Here is a 14384-nt window from a genome sequence, read left to right as displayed (position 1 = left end):
AAAGTACTATTCAGATTTTTTTTTTTTTTTTTTTTTTAAGCATGAAGCCTCTGCACACAGGGACAAAGGATTTCTACACACCCGATTTAACAGAAGTCAAACAAGTAAATCCCACCAACACAACAACAGAGCATACTGAACCAGTGTGTTATTATTTAAAGCTGTACCAAATGCATCTGGAGAAACAAATAAAGAGGAGTGTAAATTACTGCATGCGTACTGTTCTGGAAGATCAGATTTATAGAAAATGCTTGGAAATGTGGAAAGAGCGATTTCACTAACCATGTGACCAAAAGGATAAACAAATAGAACATACATAGCTACTTTTCTTTTGATGTTTTAATCAGTCTTGTAAGCAAGTCAAATAGGTCAATAACCGTCAAGATACAAGCACATCAGGAAACAATGCAAAATAAGAAGTCTTTTTAAGCCACTAATCACCCAACGTGATGCGTACGAGGTTTACACACAGAGCATATGAAGTGATCCATCCAAAAAAAGAAAGAAAGAAAGGAAAAAAAAAGCTCTGTTTAGCATTTAGAGGACATTCATTTTCACTTTCACAGATCATCGTCTAAAAACTAGCACACTACCAGAAGTTTCACAAGTACATGCAGTGAGTTGCAAATTCTGGGTCAAAGACATCCGTACTGATGAGGCTGCTGAAGAAGCAGAGGAGTGTTAAAGTTCACAAAAAAAAAAAGAGAAGGGAAAAAAAGATTCACATAACACACCCTCAAAACTGTTCATTTTCTACTGCTAATTTGTGTTGAAAAAAGACTCCTGGGGTAAAAAGGTCTGCCTGAAAGCCAGCCTAGCCAGCGTATGCCGGCTGTCTCTCACTACCTTGCTTTGCCTCTTTCTTCTTCATCCAGGTCGGGACAGGGGTGTCACTGCTCTGGCACAGATGTGTCGTCTCTCTCTACTGCCCCCGATCTTCCTGTCTCTAAAAACAGAAACAGGCATGGCAGTTATGCACCGTATAGGACTTGAAGGAAACTTTAAACTGAGTTTCTATTTAAGGGCGGTTCATTTCCAAGAAATATGACTCTTACGATGAATATATATAACAAATATGATTAAAATATATGTTTAATTTTAAAGAGATAATGCAACGCTTAGAACTTGATTCCTTATCATGGCCGATAAAACTGACGAGCACTTCAGCTGTAAAAAAGGGGGTCTGCCCCTGTGGGAGGTGCTTGTGACGCTTGGTTCCAGTACGACAGGCCCATTAATTCTGCTTGGCCCTTTAAAGCATATAGTGTACCTAATGCACCTGAAGCTATAAATACTTCTCCTACATAAGGATACAAGGCAGCCAGCAACTGGGTTAGGAAGAATCACTGACGTAGACGCCTTGTGTCAACCTCATCCCCAAAGAAAAAGCTCTTTTGTCCCACAGGGGAAAAAGTGGCATTTTGAGAGCTAGGATTCAAAAGTTTTATATCTTCAAAAAGTTTCCAGTGGTCCAGATTTAAAAAGACAAACTATGATTTGAAGGAAAGCAGATGTGCAGATTCGGGAGTTTAACTTTTACTGCTTTTATCTTTGATTGTGGTTTGCAGAAGGCAGAAAATCCATCTAAATGCAGCGTGTGCTGAAACAGAACAAGTCTTCACAGTTCTCCACAGTTGCTTACAAAAAAAAAAGAAAAACAGCATCTGTTGTGACAATGTAGCTTGACATTTTTGAAACTAAACTGAACTCGGATTAAAGTCTTTTATCACTGGCGCTTTCACGGTAAATCTGGAAAGAGATTCATGTAGCAGAAAAAAAATAATTCAAAGAGTCAATCATCTGTTGCTAAATGAGTCAGATATGTATTTCATTAATCACACTTGGTTTGAGCCTCAAAGGGCTCTAATAGTTGTATTTAATTATGTATACAATTTAAATGGATTCTTTTCCTGCTGTGTAAATGGGGGAAAATGGTTTGTGTTCCTGCATTATGCAGCATTTGGAACATCCCTAAAACATCAAACTGTGCTAAATTATTTAACAGTAAGCCTAAAATTTGCTTGCTTATCATTTGGAGAATATTAAATTGCTTTAACTGCAAGACTCAAGAGACCGTTTACTAAAATGGCACTTTAGTGTCATTGTTATGTTACAAAGTTTTTTTCCCCTTGGATAATATTGAATATTTCCAAGATTATACCTTCTAAAAAAAAAAAAAAAAAACAAAAAAAAAAGAGGACGACAAAGTTTTGAATTAAAGAAAAAAAAAAAAAAATTGATTAAAAAAAACTATATTAGATCCGGCTTCATCCCTTCATCATGCCATTTTGCCGTTGAACAAGCTGTGCAATTCACAGCAAAAATGTAAAATTTCGTTATTTCGATTACAAATTAGGCTATAACATAATCAAGTCATTTACAGCAGCGTGTGGTGTGACAAATTTGACACGAATCTGCAAAGTGACAAAGTCTTGTTTTTCCGAGTTCTGTAATTTTTTTTCCTCATAAATTTACCTGTTCTCTTACCTTATTTCACTCCTTTTGGGGCTGGCTACCTTTAAAGTCTTATCCCTAGATTCTACACCACTGACCTGTTGAACACATCCCCAGTGATGCTCACCTCCTCCCCTTCTGTTTTGTCCTCTGGCTTCAGCTTCTTGCGAGTCATGTGGCCACGAAAGCCAGCCTGAATCTTAGCAGCAGCCCTGTTGGCTTCGGGATCATCCAGGGGGATGTCCATTATGTCCTCCTCCTCCTGGGGCCGGCTGCACTCCTCCTGTGTAGAGGACCACAAAGTATGAGTGAACAGATTTCATGTTTTTCTTCATGAAACACTGGTGGGATAATCTCATGTTCATAACAGATTGCAGGACCATATTTTGTAAAGTTAACCATATAGGTTGCACTGTCTTTTTTGACAGCAAGCAACTTGTTCATTCTTGTTACACAACTTCACTGGGGCTCTCAGGAGGTCAATGGCCCGCTTTTTCCTCACTCTTTCCCCTCTTGTCACATACAGCATATTTCTGATTTCATCGTTTAGCCTGGAAAAGCCATTATCTGTCATATCACAAAACATAAAGCAATGCAGAAAATTGATGAAAAAGACTGCGTGGTAGTTTAATGTTTGAGGATAATTGTAGTTTCATCAAGCAAAGCTTAAGTGAAGTTAGAAGTCACCTTTCAAAGAAAAGATAAACTTGTAATTCTGCCGCATTCAGCGTAAAAAAAAAGGATGACCCAGCGAAAGCGTCGCAGTCACAGCAGCCTCTCGTTCAGACACTAAAAGTACAGAATCCACTGTCCCAAAGGAAACATAGGGTGGGTGGAAATTCTGGCTTGTCACAAACTGTCAGTGGAAGAGTGCCAAAGCTGTCGACGAGTTATGTAAACACCAATTCAAATCGTGTGGCAAACGCATATCAGCTACACCCCGTGCTTCGCTTATGGTAACAGACTGACATTTCACACAAAGGCAGCCCACAGAATGATCCCACTGTCATCCCACTACCTCAGTGAAGCAGTGCATCATGTCTCCAGTGAAACCCCTCCAGTGTAGGAGTGTGACCACCCACCTGTTCAGCCAGCATTCATTAGCCTCTCTGTCTGACTGCTCAGTGAGCAGCCCGAATCCAGATCTTTCACAGCAGCAGAGGTGCAGGGTTGCTGCTGCACTGGATTTTTCTGGCAACACACCTTCTCAGTCTTACTGTTATTGAGTTCCTCGAGGGCTCTTTGATTTATTCTGACTCAGATTGATTTGAAATATTCTGGTGAAAATTATCTTTTACTGTGATGAAAATAGCTCAAAATGTTTTATAACAAGCCTTTATGTGGAAAAAAAAAAAAATCATTATTTGAGGACCATGAAACCACAGTGGCTACCATATACTGCACTCAAGGCAAAAAGAAAAACACACAGCGGTGTGCATCCGAGGACAACCACACACAGCATTTGGCAACTAACAAACTATAACTGTACATGCATCCACCTGGAAAACTGATCAGTGCCTAAAAATAGATCGAAAAATATTTTTGAAAAAGTTCATCTGAAGCTCGTACTTACGTTATGACAGTCCATTTCTTACTCTCAGAGATGATTTCAGTCTTCAGGTGAGATGACCTGCTATGACTTCTGTGCCCGAATTTCTATGTGGACCAAGCAAAAGCTCTCTTTAAACGAGTCTCCGGTATAATACAGATGTCTCACTGGCTCTTACTAACAATCACTGTATGTTCAGTAACACCCGCTCACGCACAGAGTGAGAGAGAGAGACATACAGTGAGAGGGAGAGAGAGGGAGAGCGGCAGCAAGGGAGCGATTGAGAGAGGAAGAGGAAGGGAGGGAGAGAAAGAGAGACCTCCTACAAACATAACAGCATGTGTTCATCTTTTCAGTCTCATTAGGGTTTCTGACCTACTGTGTTCATTTTACAGTTACAAACATGTAACAGAGCTTAACATTCACTAAGAACAACCTGATGACTGAAGTAAACGAAACAGGCTGGACTGTGCTCTATTTCTCTCTCAGCAATTTATAGCTTGACAGTTTTTCCCACAACTTAATTCATCCTGGATGCAAACTAGGAAAGACTACCACATGCACCAAGCACCATTAAAATTCACACAAGTTGCAGTGTTACAATAACAAACTCCCCAAATAAAAACAAGTGACAAACTTGGAATTACTATGTAAACCAGATGGCCATAAAACAATAAATGCTGACTTTGAAAATTCTACAAATAGTGTGAAAATAAAACTGTGTAAGCATCTTGGGCTATTTTACACTAGGAGGTGTTATAAATTTATTAGAGGCAGAGTGAGCTAACAGCCCTCTCCATCCCTCTGATCCCAGCTGGTATGGCCGCCCACACTCCTCTGCCAGCCTCAGAGACAAGACGGAGAGAGAGGGAGAAACAGAAAACATCCATTTATCTGAGTTATATCTCTGACATTAACTCACTCCTGCTGGTTTGCTTGCCATTCACATTCAGACAATATGCTAAGTTATGCAAACGCCTAATTTCACTGGGCTGACCTGCTTTATCGATCAGCTAACTTTCTCAAACTGGGTATTTATATTTATATTCACTGGAATGAATTAAGAAGTCGATCCTGCTTTCATGAGTGCATCTAACACAGTATTGAGATGATTAATGTATAGGAATTTCGTTGTGGGCAGTTGTAAATAGACAGTTAAAAGCATAACAGTCCAACATTACAGGGGAGAGCTGTTAGGTTACTGCTTGAGCAGCTGGGATTTACATTTATACACTCCACAGTTTTGCTGTGCTTCAGCTAAAGTCAAATCCATCGCTAGGTAGGAAAATACAGAAACTGATGTTTAATCACTCGGTTAAAACTGTTATTAAAAGGTAGATTACTGATACAGAGGGTGCCTAGCAACTATCAGCATCACCATCTCCTATTAATTCCATGACGACATGAAGAGAGCAGGATGGTGAGGGGTTACCATAGTAACATCGTCAGTACCCCTTCCTACACTCCTACTTTGTGTGTGTGTGTGCGCGCGTGTGTGTTTGGAGTCCTGTTGGTCCAGACAAATCAGACGGGGCTAACTGTGACAGCAATAAAAAAAAAAAAAATTACAGGCTTAATTCACAAGACAAATTGTTTAGTTGGTCTTTTATGATGACAGATTAGAGAATCAAGCTTCAATCTGTGGAGGCAGTGGAGGCTCCCAGGAGGAGAGTTGATCTGGCACTGACTGAGCCGGGGTGCCACAGTTTTTATGAGCATGCGGCGGGAGTGAAGGCCTCCGATGGCCTCTTCCGCGTGCCCAAATGTGAAAAAAAGACTGATTGCGCTTAACTTTGAATGTGAAATTCCTGTAGATTTCAGCTGAGATAATGACATTCAAAGTATAAGTGCAAACTACCATAAGTCATCCAGAAAAGGAACTATTTCGAAGGTATTTTCAATCACCCACCCCCAGATCCACCGAGGGAGAAGAAAATGAAGGCCTCTGTTGATCAGGCTTGTCCTCACAGAGGTTATTTATATAGGCTACCTGAGACAGGAATGGAAACAGAACAAACTGTAGCCTAGCTAAAGCCATCTCTGTGTCAAACATTCATCCTCAGCTGGCTAACAGAAAGTGGAGGGCATGAAGTTAGCTGCCAGGGCGTGTGTTAAACTCAGTTTATTGCTAATTTTTTAATAGGGTCATGTCTTTGCTGTGTACAATTATTAATTAATACCTTTAAGATGCAAAGTAGCTTTCACATTTTAACGATAAAGGGAGGAGTGAACACCCAGTGTTAAAAAGAATCAAGATTACCTTGTCAGTACTCTCTTGCACTGTGGTGCCCTCAGGTAGCTTTTCTTCCCCTTGGTGGACATCAGCAGCCCAATCTGCACTGTGAGGGAGCGTGATGTTCTCCTCCTCATGCATCATGGCACTTTTCTCTTGTATTTCAGAGTCAGTCATCCCCTCTCCAAGTTCCTCTCCTTCCTTTGATGTGACCTCTTTTTCCTCCACTGTGTCCTCTGGCTGCGACCATACAAGTGTTATCCGACTCTCCTCGTTCTCCTCCGGTGGATGTCGCGCTCTCTCCTCAAACACTTCTCTCTCTGCCCCCATTCTAGCCATTGATGTATTTGACTGGGTTGCTTGTGATGAATTATTTTCCGCCCCACCATCATTAATTTCCTGATCCCTTGTCTTGCTGTAAACCTTCTTGTGAGTTTCTTCGATATCTCCTCCAACCACATCTGTCATGTGGCCTTCTTTGAAATCAGGGTCATCTGAGCCTGTCTCTTTTTCTGAATCTTCACTCTTGAGAAATATGGCCTCACTTAGCTGCTCATTATTTTCAATTGCAGGATTGGTTTCATACTCTTGGTTCTCTTTTTCTGCCTCTGTGCTATGCTGATTTAATGAGCTGGTGTCTTCACCTTTTTCCTTTTCATCATCATCACTTAAATTGAGGTCATCTGTCCATTTGGCCCTGTTAACTCCCTTTTCAGCTTCATGTTTATGGCTGTCTTGTGTATCAGCAACACAGTGGCCAGTTGGAATTGCAGTAGTGTCCTCTGACTCTTCCTTCTCTCGCATTTCTAATACGTCCATCTGTAAGGCATTTGTTGAACTCTGTTCCTCTGGCTGTTTCTCCGCAGCCTCACTAATCTGCTGAGCTTCTGGAACATCTTCAAAGCTAATTTCAACCAAAGAATCCTCCTTTGGAATAACATTACCATCTAAGCTACCCCTGCTATGAGCTACACTTTCATGAGTCTCCCCAGAATAAGCTTCAGTCTCTGTTCTTTCCTCTTTTCCTTTGTCTGGTTGATCCTCTGCTTGTTCTCGGTTGTTCTCAGTGATTTCAGCTTGAGCCACTGACGATTTTACAAGAATGTCCTCCGGCTGGTGTTTCAGATTTTCTTCACTAACACGTGTAACATTCTCAGCAGTTGCTCCTTTCATTGTTCCCTCTGTTCCTTCAAGCTCTGCAGCGCACACATCCACATCAGCTAGGCCAGAATACTGAATGACTTCCACTGGCTCTACAACTTCAGTATTTTCCTCTTCTCCTGAATCGACAAGCTCCTCGTGTGCAACTGCTGGTCCTTGTTTGTTAACTTCCTCATCTTCTGATGCTATTAACTCCAGAGCACACACATCCACATTTGACAGCCCTCTGAATGATGACAAGTCAGTGGGCTCTAACTCAAAGTGAGGTATATTTTGGTCTGGAACAGTTTCATTAGCCGCCCTGTCAACTTGATCAAATACAGTTACTGCTGGATCGCTTTGGTTGTCTGTGCCACTCGGTTCCTCTGACTGTGCAGCTGCTGTTCGGAACCTGTAGACTGACTCTTCATTGTCTGTGTTTTCAGTCTTTTTTGAGACATTAGGGTGCGAGATTTCATCTGAACGACTTGATTTGTCTTCAATTCGGGACTCAAATGATTTTTCTCTAAAAAGTAAAAATAGAACTTATGTAATTAAAATGCTCATGAAATGACAGAGCAAAACGATGCTTTTTAAAAACGATGTAATGATGCCTCTGTAAAACTCATCTGGAAATTATGCTTATCTTCCTGCAGCTGGTGGTCTTTTTTTGATGAGTTCTTCCCTTTCTCCTCAACCTTGGCACTGCAAATCTAACAGTGATTCCATTACTAAGCTGATGAGTTTCTGGTATTCTAAGCTTTTGTTCCACAATGTATTTTCCCTTTTCTTGATAACATCCCCTGAAAATGCCAAATTTCTATAGGATGTGTGGCTATTAAATAAAGAGAATGAACTAAATGTAAGCTTAATACTGCATTAGCAACATTAATTAATTGCAAACCTTCTTACACTACAGCATTCATTTTAAAATACTGATTATTTCTGGTTTTAAAAACATTCAGCTTCCATGAGACTGTTATAGTGTATGTCAAAAAAATATCAGTTTTATTGCGAGGATAACTGCAGTCACGTGACTTTTCTTTTCTAGTTTTCCACAGCGACACAAAACCACAACTGTGCCTACAAAAAAAAAAAAAAAAAACCTTAAACCAAATGACTCCAGAAGCACTTCAGCAGCAAAAAAACTATGCTGTATTTCATCATCATCACTCTTCTCTGTCCTTTCCCTCTCGTTCCTCCTCTCCCTTTCCCCTCGCGCCTCCTGACTGCACATCACATGAGACTCACTTGGAAACGGTCACCTCTGTTGCTGTTTCTTTTGAAGTGTTAGTCTGAAAAACAAACAAACAGACACAAAGAAAAGTCTGCAACAGTGAACTGAAAGTAGCTGCTGAACAGAAACAATCTGCTTTGATTTGCAAATGATTTAAACTCTATAATTAGTTGGAAGAAAGACATCACGTCGAGTGCTGAAATTGAGAATTGTTAATATCTTCTGAAAAATGCCGTGCTGATTTGTATATTGATTGGCAGCCGTGTGGTGATATATATTTTTTTAATTTAAGAAAGGGACAATAAATCACCTAAAATGTAACCCTTAAACATCACCCCAAACCTTTCAGTTCAAATCTATTACTTTAATCTCAGAAAGTTTTTTCCAAAAAGAATAAAACTGGTTTATGCTTAAATAGCCATTTTCTCCATGACTTACCTTAGATCCCTAAGTATAGTTGCACCTGATGGGATTAGCCCTCTTTAACTGTCTTATATCTCTTATCCTAAAGTTCAACAACACTGACCTGAGTCCCCTTGGCTGCTGTTAAACACATTTCCTGTGTTGCTCACCTTTTCCTCTTCTATTTTGCCCTCCGGTTTCAGCTTCTTACGATCCATGTGGCCACGAAAGCCAGCCTGAATTTTAGCAGCAGCCCTGTTGGCCTCAGGGTCATCCAGGGGGATGTTCATTATGTCCACAATGTCCTCCTCTTTCTGGGGCTGGATGCCCTCCTCCTGTGTAGAGCCACCAAGTATGAATTTATGATGGTAGAGGAGCAGATTTCATGCTCATATGGGAACGAGTTTCTTCATCAAACACTGGAGGAAGAATCTCATGCTTAACAGATTGCAGCACCATATTTTGTGAAGTTAACCATATAGCTGCACATTTGTTTTGCTCTTTTTGACAGCAAACAAATTGTGGTTATTCTTGTTATTAAGTAAGTGCAATGGGGCTCTTTGTCACTTCAAAAGCCAACACCATTTCCACAGGTGTAGAAAATAAAACAGCAGCCATTCAATCTGCCTTTACAAACATCTGTGAAAAAGCTCTGATGAAAATGTTTTATCACTAGCAGTTTTAAAGTATATCTGGAAGCAGATATACCAGAAAACAACCCCTGAAAGATTAAATCACCTGTGGTTAAATTAGTCAGCTACGTCTTTCATCAATCTCACTTAGCCTCAAAAAGGCTCTAAAAGGTGTATTTAATTATGTATACCATTTAGAGGAATTATTTTCCTGGAGTGTAAATGGGGAAAAAATGGCCTGTGTTCCTGCATTATGGAGTAAATGGAACCACCTTGAAACATCAAACTACACTAATAATTATTGAAGAGCATGCCAAAAGTTGTTTTCTTATCTTATATAGAATATTGAATTGCTTTAGCTGCAAGACCCAAGAGACTGTTTCCTAAGATGGCACATCATGGCTATTTTTATGTTACAAACTTTCAGCCTCCTTAGATAGTCTTGAATATTTATATGAGGTTTAAAGTCTTGAATTTATGAGAAAAAAAGATTGTGTTTTTGTCCATAAACCTCATTACTTCATAAAACCTCAAATGCAAACTGGGAAAACTCAAAAGTGCTCTGTGTAAAATACAACAGGATGAATGTAAGTGGCAGTTTGCTTATAACTTACCTATTTCACTAAGTGTAGTTGTTGTACCTGATAGGATTAGCTCTTTTTAACCGCCTTACATGTCTTATCCCAAAGTTGAACACCACTGACCTGAGGCCCCCCTGGCTGCTATCTTCAATTTTACTTACCTTTTCCTCTTCTATTTTGCCCTCTGGTTTCAGCTTCTTACGATTCATGCGGTCACGAAAGCCAGCCTGAATTTTGGCAGCAGCTCTGTTGGCCTCAGGATCATCCAAGGGGATGTCCATGATGTCCTCCTCCTGGGGCCGGCTGCACTCCTCCTGTGAAGAGAACCACAAAGTATGATGGTAGAGGAGCAGATTTCATGCTTATATGAGAAAGTTTTGCTGTGTGAAACACTGGTGGGAGAATCTCATGCTTAACAGACCGCAGGACCATATTTTCTAAAGTTAACCATAGATGCTGTACAGTCTTTTTTTGACTCGAGTGAACTGTGCTTACAGAGCTTCTCATCGGCTTTACATAACTGCAGTTGGGCTCATTGTCACCTCAAACCAGTGTACTTCTAGTCACAAGCCCAGATTAATGGGGATGGTTGCTGAAAGGGCATCCAGTTTAAAATCTTTGCCAAATCGAACAAACATCAAGAATGAGATTTCCATACCGGATCAGCTGGGGCCCAGGTTAACAATGACCGCCTCTGGTACTGTTTGCCAACAGGGTGCCGGTGGAAACTGTGCTACTGTTAGCCAAAGACAAATGAAGAGTAAAGGGGGAAGGCATGTTAGGAGGCAGTGAGAGAGAAGGAAAGTAAAACAGATTACATATGTGTGAATACGAGGGAGACAGGTGTAAGTGAAGCTGCAAGGAGTAGAGGTAGCGAAGGTATATGAGTTTAAGAAGAAAAGAGTGCAGGCAGGGTGGAGTGGGAGGGGATGAGTGTCAGAGATGATTTGTGACAGAAGGAGAGCATAAAATCGAGTATATCAGAAGGTCAACTTAGGTAAAGCAGCTTGGAGACAAAGTTAGAGAGGCAAGGCTCGTTAGAGTGGTTAGGACATGAACAGAGGCGAGATGTACTGGACAAAAGAAGTTAATTATGGAGCTATCCAACAGGAGGAAAAGAGGAAGACCACAGATAAGATTTATGGATGTAGTGAAGGAGGACATGCCGGGGGTCTGTGATAAAGGAGGATGCTGACCATAGGGTGAGATGGAAACAGATCCACTGTGGTGAGCTCTAACAAGAATAGCCAGAAGAAGAAGAAGAAGAAGAAGACGACGAATATACCATTTAAACTGATTTTTTTTCTACTGTGTAAATGGAAAACTGTTTTTGGAGCATACCTAAAACATCAAACTAGGTTAAATTGCCTAAGACCATGCATAAAATTTGTTTGCTTATCATGTACTGATTATTCAGTTGCTTTAATGGTAGGACTCAAGAGATGTTTTATTAAGATGGCACATTAGTGCAATTAATCCTCGAATAGTCATGAATATTTCCAGAAAAGAGAGAAAAAATTGTGTTTTTGTCCTTAAACCTCATTATTTCATCAGACAGACCCAAGACTCAAAAAGTGCTCTCGATAAAACACAGCAGCAAGACTGTAAGAAGCAATGGTCATATTGGTCTCTCTATTGCAATGTAGGAGTAGTACTAAAGTTGGATCTTTGCCGTCTTGCTGTTGAACAGGCTGTCCAATTCATGGAAATGTCTCTTCAAATTTTCTTACTATGACTGTGCTTAAGTCTGTGGTGCAATGAGCTTGATCCAAGTTTGAAGAATGAGGAAGAAAAAATAATTAGTTTCACTTATAATTTTTTTTTGCTTTAATTCTCAGAACACTCCTCCTTTATCTTTTGTAAAAGTTTTTCCCTTAAATTTTCCTCTTGCATCAAAGACAATATCAAACTTTTTATTTAGTAAATTCATTTTTTTAAACTCTGAAAATTTTCCCTAAAATGTTGAATTGGTTTATGCTTAAACAACTAATTAATGTTTTCAATTATCTTATTTCACTACATCTAATTGTTGCACCTGATGCGATTAGCCCTCATTAACTGCCTTATATCTCTCATACCCAAGCTCAGTCCAACTGGCTGCTGTTGAACGCAATGTTGCTCACCTTATCTCCTTCTTTGACCTCTGGCTTCAGCTGCTTACGAATCATGTGGCCACGAAAGCCGGCCTGAATTTTGGCAGCAGCCCTGTTGGCCTCGGGATCATCCAGGGGGATGTCCATGATGTCCACAATGTCCTCCTTCTTCTGGGACTGGCTGCACTCTTCCTGTTTAGAAGACCAACAAGTACTAGTTTATGATGGTAGAGGAGCAGATTTAATGGTCACATGAGATTTCTTTTCTCTATCAAACACTGGTGGCAGGATCTCAAGCTTCACAGATTGCAGGACCACATTTTGTAAAAAGTTAACCATATATGCTGCACTGTCTTTGTTTTATTTCGCATTGGAGGACTAGGGTTTTTGCAGCATGAACAGCCTGTTTTTCAGAATCAGAATACTTTATTAATCCTGAAGGAAATTAGTCATAGCAAATGGAATCAATCTAATTTAAGTCCATCCTCAAAACTCATCTGTTTAAAATTGCTTATGTTTAAACCTCTGTATGCTCTAACTTTTATCTGTTATTCTTATTATTGTGTATATTTCCAGTTTCTGTGTTTTTATCTGTTGTACAGTGTCCTTGGGTGCTTTGAAAGGCGCTATTTTTAAATAAAATGTATTATTATTATTATTATTATTATTAAGTCCAGACTTTGACTAGGTAACACCAAAGCCTTGATTTTGTTTTTCTGAGCCATTTTGAGGTGGACTTTTATTTGTCTTTTACTTGCAGACCTTATTTCTTATCTGTTCTTGTGTTTCTTTAGACCATGGCATGACACCAGGTAGGTTTTTCTCATAATAAATGAAATCTTTTTTTGGAAACATTTAAGTGCGACAAACTAAAAAAAAAAAAAAAAAAAAAAAAAAAAAAAAGAGAAGGCACTGTATTTACAACAGCACACATTTGCAGAACTAAACTGGCCTGTTTGCAGTTAAAACCTGTCATCCAATAAAAACTTCTGGCCCATTGCGAACCACAATATATGACAAAAAAGAACAACAACTGTTGAAATAATATGCCGAGCAACTAAAGGCAACATATGCTTTCAAAACCAGTCTTTGGAACATTAGCCCGCAGTTTTCTTGGTGACTTTTTTCTTTTTTAATGTTTTGTCCAATTAAACATGAGCAGATATTACATTTATATAAAATTCTAATTATGTTAAATTTAAAGTTATTTTCAGCCTTTAATATCTGTTGGTACCATTTTCAGGTAAACACAGAATTGATTTTTCTTTTTTCTTATTGAGTGTCTTGTATATCACTGCATGTTGTTTCGTGTTACAGTTTACACAGCAGTCCAACTCTTTGGGGAATGAGGTTGCACAAGTATGGTGCGACCATTACCTAAACTTATACAACTACCTCAGGGCTCTTGAACGCATGGTTGTTGTAGAATCTATCTTCCAGTTTAGCAGCCCACTCAGCAGGGTCCAAGCCACTCTCTACAATGACAGAAAAGCCGTACTTTTCAGGTCAATTCAGTTTCATTTACATTATGCAAAGTCACAAGGACATGCTAGTAATTTCGAGGAACTTATGGGAAATATGTTAGGCAAACTATTACAAGTATTTAGCGAAGAAAAGAAACATACACAAACCTTTGAACGGGACATACTGTTACTTCATCACGTTAAAAGTTAGAAAGTTATAGTTACCTTGTCTTTCTTTTAGAAGAGCTTCGAAGTACTGCGCGGCATATTTGGGGATGTCTTCAGGCTGGTCTCGTAGGACTTCACGGGTCAGTCCCTCTAGTATGGTACCAAATCCTCGCGGGACCCGCAGGTGAGTGTTTGAGAAAGGCACTGCCATTTTTTTAAGGGGGCACAAACGTCTGTGACAACTAGCTCTAACCGACTCTCATTAACTGACTTCAGAATACCAGAAACCTTAACAAAAAATTTTATGAATTAGTCACAGTGGATACCTAAAAACTGGCAGCAACCCCAAACCAACTGTTCACCCCGGAGTGTGTTGTTGATAGTTGTTTCTAAGCAACGATTAGCGCTACTACGGCCATCAGGAAGGGTCAA

General features: G+C 39.8%; 2 protein-coding genes across 2 annotated transcripts; both read right to left on the bottom strand.

Moving 5' to 3' along the window:
- Positions 1-29: 29 nt before the first annotated feature.
- LOC120719644 (neurogranin-like) lies at positions 30-4173 on the bottom strand. Its single transcript, XM_040009008.1, has 3 exons — positions 4028-4173; positions 2582-2737; positions 30-946 (listed from the first exon to the last, which is right to left on the bottom strand). The coding sequence occupies exons 1-3, from the start codon at positions 4040-4042 to the stop codon at positions 923-925; spliced, it is 195 nt and encodes a 64-aa protein (XP_039864942.1). The 5' UTR covers positions 4043-4173; the 3' UTR covers positions 30-922.
- Positions 4174-4347: 174 nt separating this feature from the next.
- On the bottom strand, positions 4348-14349 carry spa17 (sperm autoantigenic protein 17). The gene is made up of 8 exons (XM_040008999.1): positions 14010-14349; positions 13714-13796; positions 12352-12513; positions 10390-10542; positions 9186-9350; positions 8628-8671; positions 6264-7902; positions 4348-5993 (listed from the first exon to the last, which is right to left on the bottom strand). The coding sequence occupies exons 1-8, from the start codon at positions 14161-14163 to the stop codon at positions 5901-5903; spliced, it is 2493 nt and encodes an 830-aa protein (XP_039864933.1). The 5' UTR covers positions 14164-14349; the 3' UTR covers positions 4348-5900.
- Between the last annotated feature and the right edge of the window lie 35 nt (positions 14350-14384).

This window comes from Simochromis diagramma, unplaced genomic scaffold, assembly GCF_900408965.1.
Source record: "Simochromis diagramma unplaced genomic scaffold, fSimDia1.1 OVJJ01000344.1, whole genome shotgun sequence".
NCBI lineage: Eukaryota > Metazoa > Chordata > Actinopteri > Cichliformes > Cichlidae > Simochromis > Simochromis diagramma.
Note: the sequence above shows the minus strand (reverse complement) of the source record. Positions and strands in the feature narration are given on the sequence as shown.